The following is a 13,579-nucleotide window of genomic DNA, read 5'->3' on the forward strand; positions in this document are numbered from 1 at the left end:
TAAATGTTTAACCATCAGCGATCGAGAAAGAAAAATAAAAACCCAGTATGTAGCATTTGCCGATTTCTTTGGTGTAAATACTCTATCCATGGCTGATTTCAAGCTATGAACGCGAAGCCAACCGCTTGCAAAATTCCTGAAAATGTAAATGATCAGCGCCCATGAGCTGATGCAGGCCAGCTCTAGCTCACCGCCACTTTATAAGTTATATTATTTCCACTTCGGACTTTTTGTTTGTTTGTTTGTTTGTTTGGAGTTTTCTGGTCCTATGAACATCTTCAAAGAAGAACCCAGAGTTCTCAATGCTGGGGGACGCCCCACGAATGAACCCTCCTGAGGGAGGGACTAGGATAACAGACTGCCACCATGACACACGGGCTACCTGGCACCCTTACCTTCCCCATCCGTTCCCGTCTCTTTGCCTCTTACTATCTTCATCTTTGCAGGTGCCTGTCTTGTGTCAACAGCGCCTTCCGCTGCCACTGGTGCAAGTACCGGAACCTCTGCACGCATGACCCCACCACCTGCTCCTTCCAGGAGGGCCGGATCAATATTTCAGAGGTAAGCCAGGCTCACCTTGGCATGACGATGTTCCTGGTGAATCTGAGTGGCCCTCTCTTTTCAGATGGGCAGTCCAAGTCCAGCGGCTTGGCCGTCTCTTTGCCCTGACCCGTCTTGGTCTTCTTCCCGGAGACTGTGTGTTAGAAAGCCCCATTACTATAAAACTAAAAAAAAAAAAAAGTGGCAGAAAATACCCCAGGCAGAGAAATGTGCTGTATCTTCTAGATGCTTAAGACTCTCTACATTCAAAGGCTCGGGAGGAACTAAGGGTTGACACTGAAAGCCGAGAGGACATATCCAACCAACCAGACTCCATTGTCTAGAAGAAGGCAGTGGACGACATTTATTCTTTGAGTCTAAGCCCTTTGCTTGGCTGCAGACATAGTCCAATTCAATAGAACATTCACTCTCAACCATTCTTTCATGCCAACCTCTCTTCCAACTCTAAGTTTCAATGATTCTTTGACTCTGATGTATGACTGGGTGGGTGGCCTTAGAGAAAGAGAAGGAAATACAGCTGATGAAAAGAAACAGGCCCTGCTAAAGAACCTGGCCCTGCCAGTTTGAATATACAGTCAGTGTTCCATCCCTAAGGCCTGACCCACCTTTGTTATCAACACAGCAAAATACCGAACTGCTTGTCTCTCCAATGAATATCGCATCCAATGATTATTCATGGATGTTGACTTTCTTACACACTCATGGCATGCTTTAGGAAAATGAAGCCTGCTTGGTCATTTTCCCTTTCTTGTGCTTCATGTTCCTCGCACCCTACCATGGCCAGTGGTTGGGTTTGAACAACTGTAGAGACCTGCGTATTCATCCAAGTTGCACATGCGCATATACACATGTCCCCCTCTTCTTCCACCTTTTAGAAAATCTGCAAAAATAAGTGACAGTGTAGCATTTGCATATTCCACTGTACTCTTTCTATACACATGTCCCTTTTGCAGTAGACTAGAACCTTCTTTTTTTAAGATTTTATTTCTATTTATTTGAGAGAGACAGCATGAGCAGGGGGAAGGGCAGAGGGAGAGAGAGAGAGAGAGAAAGAAGACTCCCCACTGAGCAGGAAGCCGGCTCTAGAAGGATCATGACCTGAGCCGCAGGCAGCCAATTAACCAACTGAACCACCCAGGGGCTCCTAGGCTAGAAGCTTTGTGAGGGCAAGGGCTATATTTTATCTTAAAATCCTCAGTGTGGTCTTCAGTGAATGTTTGCCGAATACATGCTTGAAAGACTGGATGAAGGAATGGCCGCTTTACCCAAATGCCATTGATAGGGAGGGTTCCTTGGATATACTTGTCTAGGATTTCAGGAAATAGAGTCTCATGGAAAAAAAAAAATAGAGTCTTATATGTCTCCTAATCTTGATAAAGGTGCCTGTTGTTCCCATGAATAAACCTAAGAAAGTAGACCTCGATCTGCATATTTCAAATCATCATGATGCATACTTTAAATATCTTATAATTGTATTTGTCAATTATACCTCAAAAAGTGAAAAATAAATACATAAATAAATAAGAAAATAGTAGGCCTTGAACCATTCCTCAAACACACACCCCCATGGCCTTGAATTCTTAGTTTCTCAAATAATGTTTCCTATTCAGCCAGAAAAAAAAAAAAAAAAAAATGGAATTTGCCTGTCTTGAAAGAGAGATACATAGATGGTGCCTACAGGTGGTACTTAAGACAGGCCATCTGCAGGTGCCCCAGCGTGATGGAACCAGTTATCTAGTGCCCTGAAAACCTTTCAGAAGAAGATTTCCCTCCAGCCAGTTGGTGTGCTTTGAAGCAGCTGACCTGAAAGTACCACCCTGGTCTTAGTGGACACTGGAAATTAATCCCAGCCCTGAGATTCTGCAAGGAAATGGAACTGCTTTCAGGCAAATCTTCTTACTCAGAGGAAAGGGCCCAAAGGCTATGGGTATGGAGTGGAGGATGGTTAGCGCAGCCAGGGAGTCGACGGAAGAATGGCGAAGGGAGGAGAGGCCAACCAGGAACAGCAGAAGCCGCAGGCGAGGCTGCTCAGAGGCGAGGCCTGGCAGTGAGAAGACCGAGGTGAAGGGTCTCAGAAACTGACCTTCACATGGGCCACTTCTCAACTTCTAAGTTGCGTAATAAAATAAAGCAGGGCAGACCACAAAACGCAGAAAGAGAGACGTGCAGATCTAGACGAGAAAGAGCAGCTGCTTCATTTTCTTCCCGGGGCTCCCCCTCCGGCAGAGAGAAACCCAAAGCCAAGCCTGAACGCGGCCTGCAGCTGGAGTGAGGGCAGGAGGAGTGGCGCACAGAGCAAGACAAATAAACTCTGCTGGGGTGTGGAGGCCAGAAGGCTAATTGGAAACACGCCGGCCTCCCTCATGCCCTTTAGAAGTCACTGGAACACGGTTCCCTCTCAGCCACAGGGGAGACACTGAAATGTTCCAGAGAGCTGGACCTAAGAGGAGCCGTTGCCACCCGGCCAGGCAGGATTGACTTCACGCCATGGGAGCCCTGGGGGGATCCCAAAGGCTTCCCATCTCCTTGCAGTTTCACTTTCCTTCCTGAATGGCTGTTGCTTTGGGGCGGAGCGGTCCTCTGTGCCCCCCTCACGTCCCCGCCTCCCCTGAGTGGGGACCCGGCGGACTGGACTGCCTTTCTCTTCCCCCTGGTGGGTGCACGACCCTGGCTCAGGCCCGGGGAGTGGCTTTCTGGAGGCCGGTGGTGGAAGCCCCGTCTGCCTCGGGCTCCTCACTTGGCTCAGGAAAGAAAATAGGGTCAGGTTCCCAGCAAGCTTGGGAAGGCCACAGCCTCAGCTGCCTCGGATACCGCTGGGGCTCTCGGCCACCACCATGCGCACACCCCTTCCCGGCAAATAGCTCCCAGGCCCTGCCCTTTTCGGTCCAAAGCTCTGCTTCTGGGGCGCCCCATTCCTGACAATGTGGGCCACAGCAAAAGTGCACGTGCCCCGCCTGGGTGCCTGGGTGAGGTTTTCCTTACTGTATTAGGAGTCTGATCTGATGTCTTTAGGTTTTTCTGGGGACTGGAAATCCCTTAGAGTATAAGAATATCTTTTATACTTCCAGTAAGGGCCCCCTAACTTTGAAACCAAATTTTTCTGTCAGCTTCCTCGAAACAGAGATAACTGGTGAGGTCCACTGATGTATAGAGCAATGTTAATGGACCCCACATTGGGGAGTCTCTCACATGTGACGGGAGTTCTGAAAGCGTTTACGTCAGGGTAGGGAAACGGCAGGAGCAGCGTCACCTGGGTACTCGTTAGGAATTCAAATTCCTGGGCCCTATCCCCAGTGAGTCCAAAGATTGAGAATCACTGACATGTGGCATCTCCATTGATTCTCAGAACGGGCCTGCAGTTTCAGATAACTCATATTTGACATACGTAGTAACCAAGATGCTAAAAATTTAGGTTTTTTGCCCAAGGCTACAGAGAACTCCGGCATCCAAAAAAGCTGAGTACAGTATGTTTTCTGCAGGAAATCAGAGCCAGTTAGCTTGTTGGTCTCCATGGTCACAGCCACACTTGCCGGCCAGATCCCAATTTGGCTTTTATGCTGTTTGGTCATGAGGTGGTTCAGGATATGCAGGGACTGGTACAAACCCATCTCCACTGTCGGAGAGACGGCCCATGGAAGATGGGTTAATAGTGCCACTTCCAGGTACACAGGCAGCCAGCTCATGAGGTACATCTGCCTACTTCTTTCCGGAGGTCTGATGGACCGAGTCTATGCTCAGGCCTGACACAAAAGTACCTCATTCAGAATAAAAATATTGGCAGTGAACACGTATCGAGTGCTTATTATATATGCCACATTTCATATATATATACACACACACACACATTTAATCTACTCTATGAAATGGATTCTTTTGGGACATCTGGGTGGCTTAGGGGTTGAGCATCTGCCTTTGGCTCAGGTCGTGATCCTGGGGTCCTGGGATCGAGTCCCGCATCAGGCTCCCCTGCTTCTCCCTCTGCCTGTGTCTCTACCTCTCTCTGTGTGTCTCTCATGAATAAATAAATAAAATCTTGGGAAAAAAAAAAGAAATGGATTCTATTACAGATAAGCAAACTGAGGTTTAGGTAAGTTAAATAATGTTCCTAAGATCATCAGATAAATGCAGAAGGCATGACTCAGAGTAAATGTCCCCAGGTGGGCCGCGGGTAAGTCCTAGTCCTTCAATCCTGTATTCACATACACACGCGCATGCACACACAAGAAATACTCAGTGATGTTCATGTTGTTAATCCAGTTAGTTGCCACTTTCAACATGCTTTCATAATCCTCTTTCGTGCCATCTAGGGCTGTCAGGTATTACTGGCCCCATTTTATAGATGAGGAAACTGAATTTCAACTGAACCATCTCTTGAGCTCCTTTAAGGTTATGAGCCAGACCTTTCCACCGCTCAGAGCACAGCCAAATCTCCAATGGGGCCCCCAAAGCCTCTGCCTCCCTGGGCCGGATCAAGCTGTGACATGGTGTTAGCAAGCGGGCGTGCGCAGGAGTATGTATGGCTTTCAGCTTTAAAAGCTCATCTCCCTCCATGGCTAAACCAGGCCTAGTGAGATGTAGATACATAAATATCTTCTTTACGCCCTGTCCCAGGGGAAAGATAGAACCAAATAAATCCGATTAGCTTCCCAGGATACTGGCTTCTCTCTCTCTTTGAAGTCCAGTGGGTGAAGATAATGCCATTTCCACGTGGGAGAAGTCATTTCCAAGGGCCGAAGGGTCCCCCCGCACCGAAAGCTGGAGAAGCTCAGCTACACGGGGTGGGCGACGCGGCCACGAGGCGCGCGGGGCTCCCAGGCCAGGGTCACTGCCCTCCCCGGAGCCGGGACTCCTCCTCCCCAGCCTACCCCCACCCCTGGGTTATTCCCAAATAGGACATCTGTTCATCTTGACAGAAACTCAGATTGCTGCCAAGGAGGTGATCCTGCTGCCAGTTGGCGTAGAGACAGAGAGAGGCGTAAGATGACCTAAAGACAGCGGAGAGCAGCAGTAGCGACCCGCATTCTCACAACCCCAACAACCGTCTTAAGATTCTGCAGGAAAAGCACAGCGTGATTATTGCACGCTTACTCTCAGGACAGCAACTGTGTGTGTGCTCACAGAAGCCATCGGGCGGCAAGGGGCCTCATTGTATCTGATGAAACCCGCTGCCCTCCTCAAGGCCCTAAGGCATTGACGTTCCCACAAGTTGGCGGTGTTCTGGGCTGCTGGCTTTCCTGTCCCCGCCCTCATCTGTCACTACTGCCCTTGCTATTCCCGGGACTGGCTGTGTCCTTGTTAGTATAGTCACCTGAGCCCCTCGCAACCCCAGGAATCTGTATCTTCCCCTGGTTCCCCAGAAGACAGCACGCCTGCCTGCCAACCCCTTCTTCCCTTTACCCTACAGGATAAAAGGAAGAATCTGACTCTGTGTGGCCTGAGAGAAATAGCAAAAACAAAACAATACAAAACAAAAAACAAGCAAAGGATAAGACATCTGTTTCTACTGAGGCAATCTTAGAACTTATTTAGGCATTTAGGAAGGCCATAATCAAGGTCTTTTAAAAAAAAAAAAAAAGATTATTTATTTATTCCTGAGAGACACAGAGAAAGAGGCAGAGACACAGGCAGAGGGAGAAGCAGGCTCCCTGCGGGGATCCTGATGTGGGACTTGATCCCAGGACCCTGGGATCACGCCCTGAGCTGAAGGCAGACGCTCAACCACTGAGCCACCCGGGTGCCCCCCATTGTCTTTAAATTTAGTCCCAGAAGGTCTGAAATAGCAGACCGTGGGACTCTTTCCTAAAACATCAGAATCTCTTTAAAAAAAAAAAAATAACTCGTAAGGATGACTCATAAAGTGTCTTAGGATTCTCCAAACTCCAGGTTGGACCAGACTTAACCCAGACAGAGAGATGAGGATGTGCACACGTGTGTGTGTGTCTGTGTGTGTGTATCATATATAAATATATATGGAATACAATCAATATATGTATAAATATATATGTGATATGTATATATAATTGTCAAAGTTAAAAGGATTCTACAGTCTTGTTTACTAAGCCAAGACATCATACTTCCAGAAACACGTCTTTAAGGCTGTGCTGCTGAAATTGGAATTTGTTCTTTGAGCTCATTAGAGATGAAAAACAGCTAGTCATCACTTATAATGGATCAACTAGTTCTGTGTCTGAAAATTTATCCTCTCTGTCCCAGACACACACACACACACACACACACACACACACACCCTCATGCCTCAGCCCTATTTCTAGTCTAAATTAAAATTTTAATTTGTTAGACGCAACGGGAATTTTTTAGTCGCCGATAGGAAGTAGTATCTCTTTTTCTATCTTTTTCCAGGGTATGCCTGGATTTCCCTAAAGTGGTGTTCTTTTTTGTTTTTTTTCTTGGCTATAAATATATGACTCTGTCAAGAGTGCCCTCAGGGCATGAAAGTAAACGTGCAGCAAAGAGCAAGTTTCTGAGTTGGCAGCTTGAGTGACTGGCTTCTAAACAGGGACCCATCTGCTCCAGGGTTGCCTTATGATCCTGCCTCTTGTAGAGGCCTTGCCTGCTAGGTGTCCTCATGTGCAGTTAGCCCGCAGGTGACGGAGGCCACCAGTGACCCCGGGAGTACATCCAGGTCCTGCTCCTTGAGTTTCTGTGGAAAATTTCCCCGGCGTTTCGTAGGCTGTCAGGATTCCTTACTAGATTCAGACGTGCCCACGTAGTAATCATGTGACCCCAGAAACAGTGACCATCTCCAGCCCAGCTTTGGAAATCAATCTCCTTCTCAAGTCTCTTGGTACCCAGAAGACCGGGCTCCACCCTCATACCTGAAGACCATAGAAAGCTGGACATGGAAAGAAAGTTTCTGAATTTTTCATGCCTTGCTCCCTTTTCTCGTTTTCTGTTTACTGTCCCGCCAGCAATGACCAACGTCCACTACATGTCAGGAGCTGGGACAAAGACCGGGGTGCTGAGGTGAATGAGATGCAGCTTGATCCTCCAGGCTGACATGCCAGTGAGGAAGACGGGACAAAGAGAAATTGCAACTCTTTTTTTTTTTTTTTTTTTTTAAGATTTTGTTTCTTTATTCATGAGAGACAGACACAGAGAGAGAGGCAGAGACACAGGCAGAGGGAGAAGCAGGCTCCCTGTGGGGAGCCCGATGTGGGACTCAAACCCGGGACCCCAGGATCACACCCTGAGCCGAAGGCAGGCACGCTAAACTGCTGAGCCACCCAGGGATCCCCAAGAAATTGCAACTCTTAAGGCTAAATGCCATCATGGGAGAACCCCATCCTGAAGGCCAGGTCAGGGAAAGGGTCAGGGACAGCTTTCCAGAAAAGGAGCTGCAGCGCTGAATTTGAAGGCTAATTCTGAGGCCTTCCACCACAGAAGAGCTGAGGCAGGGGCTGGGAGGTCAACGAGGGGCAGGGGGTGGCCGTCCGTGGTTCTGGTGGAGAGAAAAGCTCTTCAAAGGACCGGAGGCCCATAAGTCAAGGACAGGGCCCCTCAGACCTATCTGAAGTCCCGTGCAGCTGGAGTAGGATGCTCAAGAGCCACAGGGTAGGAAGGAGGGTGGTGAGGCCTTGCACCTGAGGCCCGGACAAGAGAAGCGCCTGCCTCTGCCTCCCTATGGTCTCCTGGGTCTCCTCCCAGGTCCGCATCGAAGGCGATTGTGCATCACTGCCTGCGTCATGAAAGGCTCCTTACCGGGGAGCACTTTTAGCATCGGGATGGGGACATCCCTGGGTCAGGACCATCCAGCACGTGGCAGGAAGTTCAGCAGTTCTGGCCCTAGGGCTCTAATGCCAGCAGCACCCCCAGCAGGACAGCTACATGAACCCCCACATGTTCCCAAGTGCTCCCTCTGAGAACCGCTGGCTGCAGAGGGGAAGGGGATGGGGGGCCAAGCGCCTCCCTCGAGAAGCTCCCCAGCTGGTTCCTGGAGATGGAGCTGGGAGAGGCTGCACGTGGAGGCCGCTGGCCCCGACCACGCTTACTGCCAGGGGCTGCCGGGCTGTCTTCCCCACGAGGCCGAGAGTGCGCAGGGGGTCAGAGCTGTGGGAAGGTGGCAGCCTGACCTCCGGCAGAGAAGCAACATCTAGGAAAGAACTCCGGAAAATCAGGCCGGCGCTGCCACGTCCTGGGTCGCCCCTGGTCCTTCCCACGGCCCCTCCCCACCACGACTTTTTTTTTTTTTTTTTTCGGTTTTGTTTTGCGGAGCAACATGGCATTCACGCAGGGCCTGGTAATGAAGTGAGATAAAAAGCCAGAGCAAGTGTTTAGAGCGTTGCCGGGAGGGCTGATCCCTGCTTTCTGGAAAGGCCGACTCAGCCGGAGCGGAGAAGCTGAAGCTGCCGATAACGGGACGCCTCGGGCCGGACCGTGCATGGGGGACAGCAGCCGGGGAGGGCACGAAACCGGGAGGTGGGGGGTCCAGGTTGGGGACAAGGACACGCAGGGGGCCGCTTTTATGCTGTGTGGCAGGAGATAAAATCCACAGCCTGGCACACCGGTGCTTGGAAATTAATTCCTACATTGCAACACGCGCACCAGAGCGGGGACAACTTGTGGGCTGGGGATGACAAGATCGACGCCCCAGGAGCCAAGAGATAGATTTCATTTTCCCTGCCCGCTCCCTGTGCCCCCGCAGTGAGGCGCATCCTTCTCAGGGGCAGTCCGCCCCCCGCCCTCATGTGCAAGAGGGTCTGGCCGGACACCCGGCTCCTGCCCCCTGTCCTGGTGGTGGCGCGTGAGCCAGGACAGACGGTGCCTCTCTGCTTACTCCCCCAGGACTGCCCCCAGCTGGTGCCCACGGAGGAGATTCTGATCCCAGTCGGAGAGGTAAAGCCAATCACCCTGAAGGCTCGAAACCTGCCCCAGCCTCAGTCGGGCCAGCGAGGCTATGAGTGTGTGCTCAACATCCAGGGCGCCGTCCACCGCGTGCCCGCCCTGCGCTTCAACAGCTCCAGCGTCCAGTGCCAGAACAGTTCGGTAAGAGGGTCACCCTCCCGCCCTTGGGCTCTCTCGTCCACCCGTGCCAAGGCCTCAGGCTCCCGGAGCCTTCCAGGCCCACAGGCTGACCCCGCATGCTCAGGACAGAGGAGCGTGCCAGCACCCAGCACCCTCGCCCAGAGCAGAGCAGCTTAATGGTGACAGAGGTGGCCGAGTGCTGTGAGCACCCCATGGCATCCGTGGAGAGCTTTGTGCGCTGAGGTTTTTTTGTTCTTTTTTTGCTTTCTGAGTTTAGAGAGATCTCGTGGCCTTCAGGGAAACTGCAGCCAAAGCCATGGACTGGGCGCCCCGTCGCCACTTAGGCGTAAGCCCGAGGAAAGCCCCCCAGGAGCTCAGCAGAAGCGGAGTGGCAGGAGGGGAGCGGGAGGGGAGAAGGAGGCAGCAGGGAATTTCCAGAGCGGCAAGGGTTAAACCAGTCCCGCATGCCAGACAGAAAGCACGAGGTGTTTAATTATAATACTAGCCCAGAGAAGATCTTTTTATCTGCCAACCCCTGTCTCTGACTATGGGGGGTCAGCTGGAGATGGGGGGCGATGTGACAAAGGTGTTGAGGGAAGCTAATTCGCCTGGGAGAGATAAAGAGAATCTGGGCTTCTTATCAGGGGGCTGTCAGATTCCCAGGTCACAGGCGCTTGATAGAATTTGTAATCAGTGGAAGGCTGCCAAGCACGAGGCGAAGGTGGGATGAGAAAGAAGCGCAAGGGGACAAAGGGAGGAAGCCGGCGGGAAGGGCCGGGGGCAGGAGGGCGGCCGGTAACACGGGGTGGCCTGACAGCTGAGTGGCCAGGGCAGGGCGGGTCTCGGGAGGGGACCCCAGAGAGCTCTTCTGCACGGAGGGCCAGAGGCCGGGCCACCAGGGGGCCGACTCCTGAAGTGTGTGCAGCGCCTGCGAGTCCTCTGAGGGACCAGCAAGGGAGGGAGAGTGGACTCCTGGGCCCAGCTGGAGGCCTTTCATGCTCGGGCTGCTCAGATCTGTGACCAGAAGCTCTGAGCCCTTTCCCTGATGGACTCGTGGCCAAAGTAAAGCTCACGTGCAGGGAGAGGACCCCTGTGGCCCCCCAGCCCACCACCAGCCGCTGGGGCTCCTGTTTGTTGTGCATATGCTCCGCCCCGGGCTCTGGTGGGGTTCACAGAGCAGGACCTGCTAGAGACGCTGGACTCGTCCGTGAAAGGATGCAGAGCAGCTCTCAGGATGTGAGAGACACAATCCGGCAAGGCCAGGGGACGGGGAGACGGGGGACAGGGGGCTGGCAGGCACGTCAGAGCAGACCCCCTGGGGAAGGTGGGTCTGAGCAGGACCGGAAGAGCTGGGGCAGCTTGAAGGGTGGAGGCTGTAGGGAGAGAGAGGTGTGAGCTGGAACAGAGGCAGAGAGGTGCTGGGGCGGGTGTGTCTGAGGACAGGTGTGTGCGAAGATTTCTGTAGGTGGGCAGCGGAAGAGAAGGTTGGAGAAGTGAGTCTGGATTTGGATTATGGGAGCCAGTGAGCACCACGCTAAGGGGTTTGGGCTGGATCCGGTTGGCATTAGGGACTGGGAGTCAGGGGAAGGTGCATTAGAGTCAACTTGAGCAGCGAATGGGGTTCCCCTGACTCTCCCTCTGCTCCGTTCTCAGCCCAGAGGGAGCCAGAGTCCCTCGTTTCTTTCCTGCTGTAGTCCTGGCCCCCCAGAACGCCAGCAACATCCCTGACCCCCCGTGACAGGGAGCCCCCCGAGCCATGTGCCCTCTGCCCCTCTCCCCGCAGTACCAGTACGACGGGATGGACATCAGCAACCTGGCCGTGGACTTCGCCGTGGTGTGGAATGGCAATTTCATCATCGACAACCCGCAGGACCTGAAAGGTTAGCAGCCACTTCCGGGTAGAGTTTTGATCTTTTCGTGACCCCCGGGAAAGACTGGGGCGGAGGGATCAGAGCCAGCCAGACGCTGTGCCATGAATAATACACTCCCTCTGTCAGCGGAACTCTTCAGAGGATCCTAAAGCAACATTTGGAGCCATCAAAGGAGTCCTGTTGGGAACCCTGTTTTATTACAACCAGAGCATCCGCCAGGCGGCTGCCGGCTCATCGCATTTTTCTTTGGCTCCCAGAGACTTTGAAGTGTCTGTAGAACCTGACCTAGGAGAGCAGCAAACAGGAATGTCCTGCCAGCTTCCAGGGAAATAGAGATTCTGTTTCCAATTAGGGTCCGATTCCCCTCTCCTTGGTCCGGTCCCTGCACAAAGAAGGTTTGTAAGGCTGCACCCCTAGTCCTGAGGCAGCTTGGGCAGGACGAGCATGAGGACTCGAACCCACAGCTGTTGCGGGGAAGCTCAGGAGGTTGACCCGGGAGGGACACTCCACGAGGGCCACCCTTGTGTATCGTCCTGTAGACGCACGTACAGCACCCCCCATGTGCCAGGTAGGCATTACCCTCCACGCAGCAAGTATGAGCATGCCGCTGTGCTCTCAAGAGTGACAAAAGCAACTGCAATTTGATGAGCACTCCCGGTGTGGGTAGGCACTCACTCGGTAATTTTTTTGAGATTATCCTTCTTAATCCTCGCTCGTAACAGCCCTGAGAGATACACACTAGTATTATTCTCATTTGATAGATAAGGAAACCGAGACCCAAAGAGGTTAAGAAATGGACCAAGGGTACTCACTTCAGCAGCACACAGGCTGAAATTGGAACGGCGGACAAGCAAATTCACAAAGCGCTACTCCATCCTTTTAAGACAAATATTAAGATATTTAAGATTTCTTAAATATATTTAAATCTTAAATCTTATCAAATATTAAGATATTTGTCTTAAATATTTAAATCTTACCAAAAAAAAGTCAAACTCCTACAGAGACTAGAAAAGTAATTGCTGGAGGTTGGAGGGGAAATAAAAAGGTTGTTAAAAGGGTGCAAACTTTCAGCTGTAAGATGGATAAAGTCTGAGGATCTAGTGTAAAGCACGGCGTCTATAGCTGAGAACACGGCATTGTATGATTGGAAGTTACTAAAAGACTACAACCTGAATATTTATTTGTAATCGCCACATGTATGTGCGTGTATACATATATGATGTGTGTGTGTGTATATATATATGGTGATGGATATGTTAAGTCGCTAGATAGGAAGAACCCTTGCACCATGAATATGTATATATCCAATCATCATGGTATATACTTAAATACCTTATAATTTCTTTTTGTCAATTATACCTCAATAAAGCTGAAAAAGGAAAGAAAAAAACAGGCTGAATCAGAAAGTAAGAGCCAGGATCTGAACCAAGGATATCCAATCTCAGCACTCACATGCTTGGCCCCCCCCACCCCTGTCCTTCCAGCAGCTCGGGCCACTGGGAGACGTGAAGCTTTCTGCCCTCCAGACGCCTCCCCGCACCATGGGCCACGTCTCACTACACTTCAAGTAGCTAGGGCTGCCCCAGCTTCTCCTCAGCCTGAGGGTCACCCATGGGTGCAGAGAGGAGACCAGGGCCACCAGAGCCCCCACCCACACGCTGGCACAGAAATCGATGCCACTTAGTCCGGGAGAAAGAAACTGAGCCAGGGAGATTTTTGTTCTCTTTCTCCTCATACCCAGGCCAAATTTCCTCACTGCTGAGAGGTAGACATTCTCCCCGCTGAGGATCTGGGCTTAGTTCCCAGAGGTTGCCTTTGCACCTGGAGCTTAGGGGAAATGGCCACATCCAAGCTGTCACGTCAGAACCCTCCCTGGTGGCTCCCGACAACTGGGAGTGCCCAGGGCAGCACCATCTCCATGTTCATCCCTCCTGGAGCCCAGGTGATTCTGGAGGCTGTGCACCATGTTGCGTGGAGAAGGCCACGGTGTTTATGGACTCGGGTTCTAGAATCCGAGAAACCAGGGTTCAAATCCTGGCGTTTTCACTTATAGATGGGTGAACTCAGACTACTTCCTGCCCCCGCCTTCATCCCAGGTTCCTTACCTGTGAAATGCGGGAAGGGACGCTCTCCTCTCGGGGTCATCGTGAAGACCAAACGAGGTA

General features: G+C 51.5%; 1 protein-coding gene across 2 annotated transcripts in view; it reads left to right on the forward strand.

Annotated features, from left to right (window-relative positions):
* The window catches only part of PLXNA2 (plexin A2), a 205,696-nt gene that overhangs the window by 140,840 nt on the left and 51,277 nt on the right, over positions 1 to 13,579 (forward strand). For both annotated transcript variants that reach the window (XM_077902257.1, XM_077902256.1), the window contains exons 9-11: positions 447 to 561; positions 9,364 to 9,564; positions 11,327 to 11,423. In XM_077902257.1, coding sequence (XP_077758383.1) covers positions 447 to 561; positions 9,364 to 9,564; positions 11,327 to 11,423 — 413 coding nt within the window. The remainder of the gene's footprint in view (positions 1 to 446; positions 562 to 9,363; positions 9,565 to 11,326; positions 11,424 to 13,579) is intronic.

Source organism: Canis aureus, chromosome 6 (genome assembly GCF_053574225.1).
Source record: "Canis aureus isolate CA01 chromosome 6, VMU_Caureus_v.1.0, whole genome shotgun sequence".
Lineage (NCBI taxonomy): Eukaryota > Metazoa > Chordata > Mammalia > Carnivora > Canidae > Canis > Canis aureus.